This window comes from Strix aluco, chromosome 4 (assembly GCF_031877795.1).
Source record: "Strix aluco isolate bStrAlu1 chromosome 4, bStrAlu1.hap1, whole genome shotgun sequence".
NCBI classification, from domain to species: domain Eukaryota; kingdom Metazoa; phylum Chordata; class Aves; order Strigiformes; family Strigidae; genus Strix; species Strix aluco.
This window is the reverse complement of record NC_133934.1, coordinates 132074038-132089522: the sequence shown is the minus strand read 5'-3', so window position 1 is coordinate 132089522 and position 15485 is coordinate 132074038. Positions and strand designations below refer to the sequence as shown.

The following is a 15485-nucleotide window of genomic DNA, read 5'->3' as shown; positions in this document are numbered from 1 at the left end:
CAAGGGTCAGGTCCTAAGGGGTCAGGAGGCTTGTGACCAGATGCAGCAGCCCCAGCAGATATCCTCAGGATCAGCACTGGGAACATTCAGAGGATGGCGGTGCAGTGGTGCTAAGGCACTGCATACTTCTGGAAACAGATGAGCTAATACAATATTCTGAATAGTTGAGAAGGCTGTGGCAAATTCATTTTCAGTGCACAGACACTGCATGGATGGGCAGCATCATAGACACTTGAGGAAATCTCCTCAGGACTCGAGAAGGACCAGCAAAGCACGTCTCAGTGTTGCCCAGGGCTGGGGGCTGCACCGTATCCAAGCTGTCATGAAAATGTGGTAGAGAAAATGTGGAATTTCGTATAGCTGACACTTGCTTTCTTGAATTTTGCATACTTGACTGCACTATTAGATTGTGAATTGCTAATATGGAAACAGCTGAGTGTAGACTGCATTATAAAAATTGTTCAGGAAATTACAGGTATATTCATATGCATGCACAGACAATCCAAAAACCTTATCAAAGAGCTCCTGTAAAGTGGTGTTTCACTGCACTGTATAACAACTCTCATGAAGTAAATTACTTATTTTCAAAACTGTTAAGTGCATAAAACTATTCATTAAAGACAAACACAAAATGCTCTGAACTAACAAACCATCATGGATTTTAGGCAACACATTTATGGGTTCTATCTTGTTTCATTTGAGTGCACTTAATATAGACCTGCAGTGTTAAAGCTGTTGCCTGACGTGAAAAGTGTGTTTGTGTTTGAAAATGAACTCTGGTTGTTTCAGGGACAACTGCAGAAAGAAGAACTTCTACAAGTCCCTCAAAGTCAAAGAGGGATATTGAAAAACAGTAGAGGGGGCCAAGCTGAGATCCTTTCTTATGAATTATTTCAGGGTCTTCTGCTGAAAAGATCTCTAATTGAATTTCTGGGCAACCTTTCATTATTGAAACAAATGATTTGATGCTCTCACTCCTCACTTAAGAAACAGCTTCTCAGCTTGACATCACCTAGCTTCAGGAAGACAAATGATTTTTTTTTGCCCCTAAACGCAGGAGTACTTCAGCTTTGGACTCTTGTGCCAGATGAGAAATTCACCAACTTCTGTCTGGCTGCCCTCATTTATTTCTGTTTTGGCTTAACCTACTCATGTGAATGCATTTTTCCTGCTCTCAAAAATGTAAAATCAAAGAGCAGATTTGCTGTGACTCATGTGCTTTGTTATATACGTTTATCGTAAGTAGAAGCCAAACTTCAAGAACACTTCCAATATTCCAAAAGTTACACTGTCTAAAACTCTTACTTCAAAGGAAGTGGTATCACTACTCTTCCTTTTTCTCTAGATAGTAAATGGAAATCATCACGCTGTCCATTAAAGAAGCAAACCCCAAATTACCTTATAGTAGAAATACATTAATTAGCATATTTATCAGTGCTAAGTATGCAAGAAAGGCCAGTTGTCTTTAATGGTTTAACTTCTACTAGCAAGGGAAGTTAAAAGGGTTATGAAATACTGGATTATGGAAAAGAATCGCAATGTAAAGAAGCCATGGTCCTTTCAGCTTTAGGTCTCCTTAAGATTCATCATCATTTGCCTGGCAAAACAGGGAGGGGATCCAAGACTTGAACAGCTTACAAATCATCACAGAATCACAGAGCAGCCCAGGTTGGAAGGGACCACAAAAGATCGTCTGCTCCAACCTTTCATGGGAAAGGGAGCCTAGATGAGATTCTCCAGCACCCTGTCCAGCCACATGTTGAAAACCTCCAGCGACAGGGACTCCACCATGTCCCTGGGGTGGTTGTTCCATTGAATAATTGTTCTCACTATAAAAAATTTCTCTCACATTGAGATGAAACCTCTCCTGGTGCAACTTGTACCCATGACCCCTTGTCTGCTCCACAGGGCTCCTTGTGAAGAGAGAGCCTCTCTCCTCCTTGGAGCCACCCTTTATGTACTGGAATACTGTGATGAGGTCCCCCCTGAGCCTTTTTCTCTTCTCCTTCAGTCTTTCCTCATCCAGCAGGTTCTCCAGCCCTTTGATCATCTTCATGGCTGTCCTTTGGACCCTCTTCAGTCTGTTCATGTCTTTTTTAAATTCTGGGGACCAGAACTGGACACAATACTGCAGGTGTGGCCTGACAAGCACTGAGTAGAGTGGGATGATCACATCTTGCATCCCAGGAGTAATGCTCCTGCAGATGCAGCCCAGGATTTGATTTGTCTTTGTTGCTGCAGCAGCACCCTGCTGACTCATGTTCATCTTGCTGCCCACCAGGTCTCTCCAGGTCCCTTTCAGCAAGACTGCTCCTGCCTTTCTTAAAACTTCTTACTGTTCTTGCTACCCCACTCTTCCAGCCTGTCCAGATCACTCTGTGAGATGGCTCTCCCTTCTGATGTGTCCACTTCTGTTGTGGTTTAAACCCACAGGGCAACCGGGCACCATGTGGCTGCCCGCTCATTCCTCCCCTTCCTGGTGGGATGGGGAGGCAAAAATATAACCAAAAGCTCAGGGACTGAGACAAGCACAGGGAGGGATGACTGAACAATTATAGTCATGGGCAAAACACAGACTCAACTTGGGAAAAAGAAAAACCGTCAATTTAATTTGAAAACCATCACCACCTCCAATTTACCAATCAGATCAGAGCAGGATAGTGAAAACCACAACCACATCTTAAAAACACCTTCCCCCCACCCCTCCCTTCTTCCCAGGCTCAGCTTTGCTCCCCGTTTCTCTCCCTCCTCCCCTGCAGTGGCACAGGGGACAGGGATGGGGGTTGTGATCAGTTCATCAGCCATTGTCTCTGCCGCTCCTCCCTCCTCAGGGGGAGGACTCCTCACACCCCTCCCCTGCTCCAGCATGGGTCCCTCCCGCAGCAGAGAGTCCTCCATGAACTTCTCCAGTGTGAGTCCTTCCCATGAGCTGCAGCTCTTCCCAAACTGCTCCAGCTTGCCCCCAGTGCCAGGCACCCCTGGGTGCACTGGGGTGAGCCCCATGGGTGGGAGCAGAGGGGCTGCGGGTGCTGCCAGGAGAGCGGAGGCGAAGGGGCTCCTGCACACCTCCCCCTTTTCCCCCTTTCTTCAACTGATCTGGGTGTCTGCACCCTCACCCCTCCACTTCCTTTGCAGATTCCTCTCTTAAATACATTATCGCAGAGGCACTACCACCATTGCTCAGCCTTGGCCAGAGGCAGGTCCGACTTGGAGCCGGGGCAGCTTCGAGAAGCTTCTCACAGGAGCCGCCCCTGTAGCCCCTCACCCACAACCCAAACCCAGCCCCACACACACCCAATGCAACCTCACCACCCAGTTTAGTGTCAGTAAACTTGGTGAAGTGCTTTCATCCCCATCATCCAGATCGTTTATGAAGATGTTGAACCGGAAGGGACCCAGTATTGATCCCTGGGGGACCCCACTTGTGACAGGCTGCCGGCCTGAGTTAAAACCATTGATCACTGTGCTCTGGGTGTGGACTATTAGCCAATCTCCTACCCATCTCAGAGACCAACCATCCAAACTGTCCTGACAATTTGTCCAGGAGAAGGCTGTGGGAAATTGTATTGAATGTTTTGCTGAAGTCCAGATAAACAACATTCACTGCTCTCCCCATGTCGACAGAAAGTGTTACCTTGTTAGAACAGAGCAGAATAGAATAGGATGGAACAGAACAGAGTATTTCAGTTGGAAGGGACTACAATGATTATCTGGTCCAACTCCCTGACCACTTCAGGGCTGATGGAAAGTTAAAGCCTGTTATTAGGGGCATTGTCCAAATGCCTCTTCAACACTGACAGCCCTGGGGCATTGGCACCTCTCCAGGAAGCCTGTTCCAGGGTTTGACCACCCTCTGGGTAAAGAAACGATTCCTAATGTCCAGTCTGGACCTCCCCTGACACAGCTCTGAGCCATTCCCTGTGTCCTGCCCCTGGATCCCAGGGAGCAGAGCTCAGCACCTCCCTCTCCCTGTCCCCTCCTCAGGAAGCTGCAGAGAGCCATGAGGTGGCCCCTCTGTCTCCTTTTCCCCAGACTAGACAAACCCTGCGGCTCATTACAAAGAGTAAAAAATAGACAAAGTTAATACTTCATTATCCCTCGTGATACAGAGATGAGAAAAGACCACAATAAACTTATCTACAGTGGATAGAATTGCAAAGAAAATGCAAAATATATATATTTTTGAACATGTTACAGAAACTTTATCTTATAGTAATATTATTTGTAATTTATAAATTTCAAAAGTCAGCACTTAATCAATTATTTCTGCACTTTAAGTCTTTAGTAAATGACAATAAAAATCACTGGAGAACTCTACCTTATAACCAATATTACGTTGTATAAATAAAAATATGTATTGTCAGATTAAGCACCATGGATATGATGACATTTCAAGGTTAACAGCACATTTATAAAGGCCTTAGAAATGAAGAATTAAACTCTGTCATTAACATTCATAGTGTCACATGTTCATTATTCAGCATTATATCTTAATGATACTGTATGAATATTCATAGACAAATAACTTAATTGTTACAAATGACAGTTATAGGAATTTTTAAATTATTCAAGTAGGTATATTATCTATACTTATGATATTCAATTAACATCGACTGCAAAATGAATTATTTTTCATAATTCATGTATTCATAAATATCATACTGTTTGTCTGCATTACTATTAACTTCTTTACTCTCTATATAAAATAGGAAAAAGAGAAACAGCATTCATTAACATGAAAAAAATAAAGAAACTGGGACAGTTCACCAGAAATCCAGCCCTCTAAATGTCTCAGCCCCCTCACTGCAACTCAGAATCAAGAACTAATATTGCCAGCTGGAGATAACCAGCCAGGTTTCCCACTGGCTTGCTTGTATTGAGTAGCCCCGCTGTAATTTCTGCAAATCCACCCAAACACAACGCAGGCACGGGGAGAGCCTCTCGGGCAGCCTCGGGGAGAGCAGGAGGCTCGGCAGCAGGGACAGCCTGCGCTGCAGCGGTGGTCGCTGCTTTGCTCGCTGGGTGTTTCTTGGTGTTCAGTGGTCTGTGGAGCGACGGAGGCAGCAGGGTGCTCGGGGAATGCAGATTGCTTCCACAGGACTTTACACGTGGCCGGGAGGGACAGAAAGGGCAGCCAGTCTGGAGAAAACCTGACACTTCTCTGCTGGCTTTAACACCACCCAGGGAATACACTGGGGTGCAGAGTAAACCCGAACGTTTAAGACCTCAGTGTGGTGTGTTTGCTGAACTTGAAGTCCTCTGCTAAAAGTGAGAAAGAGACTTTATAACTTCTGCAGCAATGTGTGATCTGGCTGGCAGCTGTGGTGGGGCTGCCCCGGCAGGAGCTGCATGCCTGCTAACTGCCAGAGATGGGTCACAGAGTAAAGAGGAGCAGGGGGTCTAAGAAGCAGAATGGGATTTAAACTGGCACTTCATGAAGGATGGGTGGAAAACCATGCACAGTAACACAAAAAGGATGGGTTGCCAAACAACTCAATGGTGCTGGAACAAGTACAGATGAAATATTTTCAGTCCAGGCATAAAATGCTATATTGATATATACTGACATACAATTAAGCCAATACAATAAAACTGAAATTATACTTTCCTGGGCTTGTCTCAGGTGTTGCAGCTGCCTGGCCACTGCTGCCCCAGCACTGAAGTAGGCAACACTACTATAAATTTGAAGATAAATGTTCTTTTGTTCATGCACTGCACATTTGCTTTTGATACACATTGATATCTCGTAAAGGTTTATGAAAGAAATTACTTATTGTCGTGTGATGTTCTAGGATTTCTACTTTTCATTTTACTCATAAAATGATGAAAAATTATTAAGGCTTCAGAAACCTAACTATTTTAATTAAATGTGGCAACATAAAACAGAGCAACAGAGAGGTATCAAAAATAGGGCTTTTTTAGTGACGTTGCAATAATGACTCCTAGTCAGCAAAGGTGGCTGAAACATATGAACCTGATATCGCACTTTAGAGAAAGATGCTGTGACTCAACATTAACTCTAAGGCAGGAGAGTACATTCAGAAAGTTTTCCAGCACTCGCAACCTTTTAAACTTTGTTGTGAGGTTTTGCATACAGTTTAGTATTTTGCAGAGTACAAGTTTAAACCATCCTGTCTCACTCTCCTGAAGTGCTGATTTCAAATGTGAGGTCTTTCCTTGTTTGGTTTTTTTTTTTCTTCCCCTCAGTTTTCATCAGGTGCTGTAGGCTGATTTCCTGCTCCTTAGGAATGAGCAGGGGTTTGGGTGTACACCTGGCCAGGGAACTTCCCTTATGTCAGCTGCAGCTATTAAACCATTTACATCACTGGGTTTACTGGAGGGCTGTCAGGATCTGGTGTATCCCAGGTTTGGCTGCCCACACTGGAGGCCAGCCCTGACCTTGTGCAGCTGCAACCTGGGATCACAAGAGCGGGGTGAGGGACTTGCTGAGGCTCCCCTTCACACAGGATGAGGCTCAGACTTCCACCCTTGCTCCTGGTCAGGGCCGTGTTGCAGCCTCAACCCTGCCTGCCTATGTCCCTTGCTGACCTTGGCCTCAGCTTGCTTGGCCTTGGGCTGCCTTGTCCCCATGGTCCTGTCTGGCAGCTGGGGCTGGAGCTGGCCCTGGCTCCTCTACCCAGCCTGCTCTGCTGGCTCCACACAGGTCCAGGGGCTGCCAGGCACTGTCCTACTGCTGCTCTCCATCCTGCCTGGAGCAGCCTCCCCTTGCAGGTCCCTGACAAAAACAGTCAGGAAAAATCTGTGATTCAAGTCTAATGCTAATTAAATTAATTCCTGCTATTTACTTTCTGTGCACAAAGCACTATTATTACCAATGTCCTCTCTAATGTGTCATGAATAAATCACCAGGGTGCTTCACAAGGCTTATCGGTATTTTACTTGTGAGTGTTCAATTTGTTAGGTGCAGGAATGCTCAGCACGAGGTGCCCACTCAGGCCTGGGCACAGGCAGATCTCGTCCTTCTTCCCTTGCATGCAAATTTACTGTTTCTTTGAGCCCTGTCCCCAAGCTTGGTGGCCCTCCACATTTCCATGGGAGTTCTGGGGGTGCAGAATAATGCATGTGACAGCATTTGGTTTGCAGAGAGGTAAGTTAGCTTATAAAGGTTTTCAGTTCTTTATGATTTATAAGTTTGTGCAACCCTGAGACACAAGACATGGGGAAAACAGTCCAATGTGGGAAAACAGTGTGAGGTTGTGACACAACACAGCCTGATGCCACCTGTAACATGTCTCCAGCATGGTCCAGCTTCCCCAGTGAGCAGAGGACTGGCAGGTTTGTGCTGAGACACGTACCTCAGACGTGCAACCTGCCTGTGTGCTGCAAGATTAAGCAGGATCAGACTAAGCAGATCTGATGCTCAGCTCTTTCAAAAAATAGGCTCTGGAAAAAGAAGAGAAGCATTTTCATAGTTGTCAGGAGGAATTTGCCTTTGCTCTGACATGATCTGACAGAAAATGAATGGGTCTGGCAACTGACTGTAGAACAGCGCTTTGGGCTTTCCGGTTTATGGCACTGCCTGTCCAATTCGCCTGATCTTTGGCGTGATTAATAACTGTCTTGAAGAACTGTGCTCAGTTTCCTCATTCTGCTCTTAGCCTACTTTAGTTGCCTCTTTTGAGGAATGTTTCCTGTTTGATGGTAAGCCCTGGGTGCTCAGCAGGTGAATGATGTGACGAAGGGCTGCTGCTCGCCCGTGCTGGCAGCAGGCACTTCCCGCTGTCCCTCTCCGCCGGCTCCTCAGACATCAGCCGGCCAGCTCTGACTGTAATCTCACAGGGGTCCGCTACAGGGAACTGCTCACGACTGCCTGTTTCACATGAAAAAAATGTGAGGACAAAGGTGGAGAAAAAATTATAAGGCTGAAGCAGAGGGTCAGGGCCACCTGAGGGGGAAGAAATTTACCCATCATGGCAAAAATGAGCAGCCTGTGGGACACAGGCAAGATGTCAGACAGCTCCAGTGTCTTTGGGCCATAACACTGTAAAGCACTGTAAAGTTCTGCATGTAATCGACACAGTGCAGTGCAGATCAATCATATGCCCAGCACCTCAGTAAACAGCAAATCTAGAACAAAACAGGGAAGTTCATGTTCCAGGAGGTTTAAAGTAAAATCACTGCCAGTCACTGCTACTCCTTCTTCCAGTTTTTAATGGGTACGCTTTTCCTTAGGGATATATAGTTTCCTCCTAAGGAATATATTCCTGAATTTGTTATTGTTATGTCCGTGTTTGTATGTCTTATGTTGGTTTGTCTTTTCTTTTTGTGGAATGCTGGCTCCTGTGTGAAGACAGCACACCGTATCCATCTTCATTTTCCGCCACTCCTCAAGTGCAGCTAGTGCTCCTTTAATTTTTGTCCTCCATTCCAGCACTTCTTGCTCTTCTCTTTATTTCTGCATGGAGTATTTTTTACTGTCCACCTTCTCTTTACATCATTCAAAAATTCTGGCCTCGTTTCTCATGTCTCTCTTCATATTGCAGGTGCCAATAAAAAGTAAATGTAAAAGAAACTCAGAAATCCACTGATGTCATGTTCTTTTTCTTGTTGACTTCATCAGAGAGGAACTGGAATGCCACTGTGAAGTTCTGTGTTGCCTAGCAACAGCTTTCTCACCAGTGTGGGCCTGTGATGCTGGCTTTACTAATGCAAGCCCGTTTAATGGAAAGGACCAAGCAGGAAAATCCGGCCAGGCAGGCTTCCTCCAGCAGCATCCTGCAAGGTGGGGAGGGTGTCAGACAGCAAGGGGCTTATGCCTCTTCCACTGCAAATCTCCACTAAGAGAGGGAGGCTGCAGCACCCACTGGGAGCTCAGCCTCTGTGGGGACACCGACCTCCAGCATACTGGGAGGCATGTTGCCTTATTGATGATAGCGATCAGTGTTTAAGGCTCCAAACACATAATGCACACCTCGGGGAGAGTAAATCCCTGAAGGTGGAATAGGAGCTGTTTATACACAGTTTGAAAGAGTGCATTTTGAATGAAGAAGAGTTTTTGAGGAGACCCGCACTGAGGGAGATGCATCACCACTCAGCTTGTATTGTTGGAAAAGGTCAAAGCATCAAAGGATAATTCAGGTGGGACTTCCAGTGTGAACTTGCCTCAGGTCTTATTTTGGCACCTTGTCAATCACCTTGGATACCAGAGTATTGTGGGAGATGGTGTTGAAAGCCTTGTGAAGTGAAAGTGTATGATGTCCACCGCTCTCCTCTTGTTCACAAATCCAGTCATTTTATCCTAGAAGTCTGCTGAGTGTGATTTACCCTTGGTAAATACGTGCTGGCTGTTTCCAGTCACCTTCTTCGTGTCCCCAGAAATGTGGTCTAGGAGGGCTCCCTCCGTGATTTTCCCAGGCACCAAAGTAAGAACTGACCCACCCGTGGTTCTCCAGATCATTCTTTTGGCCTATTTTGAAGATGGATGATATTTTCAGATATCATCATAGTCATAGAAGACCTCCCTGCTCTCCCCAAACAAAGATGAGAACATCCTGCAAAGATGCCAGCAGCTCCCTCAAACCCACAGATGCAGCCCATTCAAAATGCTGCTGAGCACTGGGCAGCACTTGTGTTCTCCTCCTCAGCTGCTGCACCATCAGTGGAATCACAGCAGATGCGCTTCCCTGAGGACTCGCCAATTCTGCTGGCCTTCTTCAGGCTCCCTGCAGGGCAGAAGCAGCCTTTTGCAGTGGCAAATGTCAAACATCCTTAACACTTTTGAACACTCGTACTGCTGCACTTTCTTACCTTGTTCACCATTCACCTCAATGCAAAAGACCTTTCTCTAGCAGGGATCTTGTCTTCCTTGTTGTTCTTTACCACCCTGCTCGGTTTGTCTCTTTGATTAACAGGTTTGTATACACAGTATCAGGCTGACAAAGAGAAGGAGGCGGCACGGCACTAGAGAGGTTTTGTTCTGCTCACTGCCATTTCCCTATGTAAAGAGTTAGCTTTGCTGCCATCCTGACAGGTAAAACAAGAAGGCTGTTCTCTCCTCACAAAAGAGTAGACAGTCTCTTTGGATCTGTAAGACTTAGGGCTGGCATGGCTGTCTTCCACAAACACCGCTAGCTCAGCTCTGGGCTAACAGATTTACCTCATCTTTTGGCAGGTTGTAAGATTCATGTCTGTCAATAACTGTATCCTCATAACACCCCTGTAATCTACAAATGCCCTCTGTCTCCATGTCAGAAAGAAAGACTGGCTCCAGGCTGTACCAAAAATTCAAAGGCAATGCTAGGAACTTAACTAAGAGTTTGGTCTTAGCTGCTAAGAGTCACAGAATCACACAGTGTTTGGGATTGAAAGGGACTTTACAAGACCATTTAGTCCAACACCCCTGCTCAATCAGGTACCAGCTAGAGCAGGCTACCCAGGACTGTGTGCAGCCAGGTTTTGGATATCTCCAAGGACAGGGACTCCACTACTAGGCAACCTGTTCCAGTGTTCCAACCACCAAATATTTTTAAATGGAATTTTCTGCACTTCAGTTTGTGCCCATTGCTTCTTGTCCTGTCACGGGGCACCATCTATAAAAGTCTGGCTTTGTCTTACTGCCCCCCACTCAGGTATTTCTACAAATTGGTAAGTCTCCTCCCTAAGTCTTCTCCAGGATGAGCAGTCTGCTTTTGTCCACAAGGACTCCAAGGTCCTTCTCTGCACAGCTGCTTTTCAGCTGGTGTACTGGTGCATAGGGTTAATCCTGCGCAGATGAAGGACTTGGCATTCTTCCTTGCTGAACTTCATGAAGTTCCCCCCTGCCCATTTCTCTGGCCTGTCCAGGTCCCTCTGACCAGCAGCACAACCCTCTCGTGTATCAGCCACTCTTCCTGGAAGAACTTCACTCCTTCCTTGTGGAAAGAAAGTTCATATTAACTGATAAATCAGACCCCAGATGGTAACACAGAGGGACTTATGAGTCTGCAGCTGCAGTATGGACTCTGCTCTGCAGGACTATTTTACCTGTCACCCTATGCCTCTGATCTACTGGCTGAATAAGACCCAGCAACAAACCACAAAGTGCTGGTGTTTCCAGTGATTTAAAACATACCATCCTTCATAATGATTCCTAACATTATCAGCAGAAATTAATTCCACAAAGAATCTAGTTTCCCCATACTGAGATTCTGCCAAACCAAGAATACTCATCGTACCACGCAGTACCAAAGCCGTGAAGAGTGGTCCCCCTTTGCAGACACTTTAGAGAACTAGTTTAAAACTGCTCCCTTGAGCTGGCTGACACCAGGGCTGTGCCAGAAATCAAAAGCAGAACTCCCGACAGAGCGTGGCCAGATTTGTAATGAGCTGCTGCGTAAAGGCAGCAACAGCCCAGAGGAACATGCAGCACCAAACTCCGTGAACAGAGAAAATTGGTACTGTGGTGATTTTTAGTTTGGATTTTTTGAGATTTTTGAACATTCTTGAAAGTTTTTGTTTTGGTACAAATATCAGTTATTAATTGAGATAGGGCTACAACACTTCTCAGCTACAGCATTATCCAGCTTCACAAATTTTGTTGAGAATTTTATACAGTTCTCAGAACTTTACTGAACATCCTTCTCTTATCCTCTCTTCTGCTATCATTATGAAAGTCTTATGAAAAGAGCTTCTTGATTCCAAGTGGAGAACAAATTTTCCTAATATCCAGCTTCAGTCTTTGATATGCCAACCATTAAAGCCCGGTGGACAAATGCAAAATGTTCAGGATAGTCACCTTAGTTAAAAATGCCCAAAATTAGAAACAGTCTCTGTCCCTCAGCATGTGACTATATGGAAAATACTAAGCTGCTCTGATGAAATAGGGCCACTGGCATTTGTTTTTTGTCTTTCAAGCAGTTACCAGCACATTGCACTTTCCTACCCCACACAGGCCTTTCAGTGTCTGGGAAAGTGTTTTACATACATCTTCTGACTACAAACTTCTTTATGTCTTTAGGCATGCTGTGCTGTCAGACACATTTTTTTGAAGTGGCTTGATAGAGATCATGATCTTTCAAGATCTTTCAGGATCATGATCCTTGTGGCTTGCTGGGCACTAAATCCTCCAATTGAGAACAACCTACAGACTAGTATCACAGCAAAGATAGCTAGAAGACAGACCACAGTCGCTGTGGGATTGGTAAATTTTCCTGTTCTTCCTACTGTCACCCTTGAGTCTTGCTGCAACCAAACTCCCCCCTCCTGCAGTTACTCCCCCGGTCCTGGGCATTACGCACTTGTCAGGCCTTTGCTGTGCTGGTCTCCTGTGCACACCACGGGAAATCATCTGACAGCTTTGTGCGCCTGCTCAGCTGGGTCCTCTCCCATGCAGCGCCATGTCTGAGCTCGAGAGACATGTGATCTTTCTCTGTGCCTCCGTTCTGTGTTGGGGGGGACACTGGTGCATCTCCACTACACCTGCTCCCCACTGCAGTCCTCTCCTGGTTCCTTCAGAAAATTCTGGCTCTGCATTCTCCCTTGTCATCCACATCCACAGCCTTTGGTAGCACCATTTCCCCACCCTTCCAATGCACCAGACAAGTTGGTCATTTCTAGCACCTGGACAAACCTGATAAGAAGGCACCTTTGTGGTCTTTTTCTGAGCCTTGGTTCCTTGTGTATGGCCAGAGTCCCTCTGGAGAGCAAGTGGCAATTCCCCAGTACCCTCCAGGAACAATGTGTGCTACTTGGAGTTGAGCTAGCTGCTCACCTTCAGAAATTATTTTTAAACCTGTTGTCCCTCTCATCCCTTCATAGCTATGGCTGTGTGGCTGCCTGCTTGTCTCCTTAACTCATCTCTTGGGCTGGAGAAGCCTCTGCTGAGTACAAGTTCAGGACAACACATCCAAAGAATAAAAAACCAGGAGCAGATGATTGGAGATGTGAGCAATAAAAGTGATGTACAGGACTCTGCTGCTGCCTGGAATCCCAGCCTCTCAAATTTGGCAGCTGAAGGGTGTCCTGAAGTGAAAATTATGCCTGGATCACCACTCACAGCCCTGGGGGCTTATTCTCTATGTGTCTACCTTATCTAACTCATATTAAATACATGTTCTGGCTTCTATCTATCTTACCCTCTGGAAACATACTTCACAATTTAATTATATCTATATGAAAAGGTACATCTTTCTGCATGTTTTGAAGCTGCTTCCTGATTATCACAATCCTATTTTTCAACAATGAGAACCCCAAATCTTCAGGTCATTCATCATTTTACAGATTCCTCTGCCTTAACTGTGTCTTTTCCTAACGCATCCCCAGGGTGTTTTTGCATACTTAAGTGCATTTCAGCTGAAACAAAGCTGTGCACTCAAGTAGTAGTCACTGAAGCCTTAAAAAATGAAAAGCCTATTTTCAGTGCTAGATATGCTAATAGTGTCATGTAAATCTATGGCTATAAGCTCTGTGTGTGTTTCTGCATGTGGCCCAAAATGCACCTGATCAGTTCGACAGATGAGGAGTAGCTGTTGCTAACTACAGATATTTGTGTGTGTCATGCGAGAGCCTGCAAAGTATCTGTACTGCACAGGCGTGCAATAGCCTGCTGTGCTGTGCCTGGTGCTTTACCACCAAGTATTCTCCTCCGTTGACCGTTGACCGGAACATCTAGCACTGGAGTGTAAACTGATCCTTGAAATCCTCTGTGCAGCTGTAAATTCTGCTCTGAATGAGGGTGTGGCTCTACTTACTTTGTGGGGCATTAATGATAACTTTGTTGGCAAAATACACAGAAATACATAGTTCCCCCCCTTTACTGGTAGCTGTGGAAGAGCTATAGAACCGTAGGAAGACCTGTATTAGAAACTAGAAAAGCAGGGACCACAACTGCAGCTCAAGTACAGCTACTGCGATACCACACTGTCATCTGAACAACTTTCCTGCACATAACTCACTTCCCTCTGTCAAAAGCAGACTGTGAGGAAAAGGCACTGCTCCCTGTCTGACAACGCAAGAAGCGGTGGTGTGTGTCGTGCCTCATTACAGCAGGGTTACAGGGCAACGCTACAGGCAAAGGAGAAATTTGGGATAATGTACTGCTCAGCACTATGGATCGTTTCACACATGAGGGTCTGCAAGTGGTCTTGCTCATTTCTACAAAAGTTCTTATGCACTGACAGCTTCAGGATAGCTGAGATTCTTTCACGTCATGTTATCACAAATATCAGTGAGAAAGAGCTGGGCAGAATGAGAAGAGCAAAAGGCTGTAATCTTCCTATCAAGGGGTAGTGAGGCATTAACCCTTCAGCAATTGTACAGCCACTGATCTCAGCTGGGATTATTCTGTTGGTGTGCAAACTGGTATAAAGTTAAGGAGGATTGTCCTTTCCTAGTATAACAAATGTTATTTTATTTTTAATTTTTTTCATGCTAGGGCCTCTTTTCCAGTCTAGTTGCTTGAGGTTGGTCTTGGCTGGTTATTGGAATATTTGTGCCTGTAAGGTTATGGCTAACTGATGAGGTGGGACTAGTCATGTACGTAAATCAGGGTGATTATTTCATAGAAACATTAGGAGAAGGAGCACTGCACCAAATTCATCATTTGATGTGTTTTGGTGATGCTAGCACACAGAATTTCCACACTGAAGTGTAAAATAAATTGACTAGCTTGTTAACAGGATGAGTATGTAACAAGCAGTATCAAAATTCCCCATTGTAAATGGGGAACTGGGACGTGACTTGTGCAAAGTAAAACTGGGTCTGTGGAGGAGACAGGAAAAGAACGTAAGCCTGATGAAACCCTGCCCTGTTCTTACAGACCAGACCATCCCCTTCTCTTTTCTGCCTGGACCACAGTGGATGTTTGTTTCCAGAGCATGGCTTGATGTGCAGCTACTTCCCCACCTACAGACTCTTCTGCAAGGCAAGCAGACTGTGTGCACTACGGAGGTGACTTTGGCATGGACACTGCCTTCCGAGGGAGGGAGTGAGTGACCCCTGTAACTGGAAGGAGCTGTTACCCATCCTGCAGGTGACCTCCCAGGCTTCTTCATCTCCCCCCTGCATGTCCGGCAAGAAACACATAAACTATGCAAGGTACTGGAGGGTGTCAGGACCACGTTTAGGAAACAGATAATAGTAATTTCTGTGTGAAGTTTGCTGCAGATTCTGTGACTATGTAGAGCAACAAGTCTTTTCTTAATGCAGGTGCAGTGACATGCATTTTTCAGAACAGCCTCTCTCCTGGAAGGTCAGTGCTCTCATCTCCTACATTTCTGAAGGACAGACATGGGGATCCGGGGGAGCCGGGTGCCGGGCTGCCCTGCAGATGGCAATCCTGCACTGTGGCAGCCGGGCAGAGCTCTGCTCCAGAGCTCTGGCGTTGGGACATAAGGCATGTTTGGCTTTTACCTTGGGTTTGCTGTGAAGCAGACTGTGTCACAGCATTTTATGGCTTCAGTAAAACATGCTCCAGAGGAGGAGATTCATAGCTGTTATTTACTTTTGTAAAACAAATGCACAGATTTACTATGCTGCAGGGTCATTCG

General features: G+C 45.6%; 1 protein-coding gene across 4 annotated transcripts in view; it reads right to left on the bottom strand.

Moving 5' to 3' along the window:
* Positions 1–323: 323 nt before the first annotated feature.
* Positions 324–15485, bottom strand: part of LOC141922118 (uncharacterized) — a 68259-nt gene continuing 53097 nt past the window's right edge. For all 4 annotated transcript variants that reach the window (XM_074821250.1, XM_074821251.1, XM_074821249.1 and 1 more), the window contains one exon: positions 324–9427. In XM_074821250.1, the coding sequence (XP_074677351.1) occupies positions 1577–2266 (690 nt within the window). In that variant the 5' untranslated portion in view covers positions 2267–9427 and the 3' untranslated portion in view covers positions 324–1576. The remainder of the gene's footprint in view (positions 9428–15485) is intronic.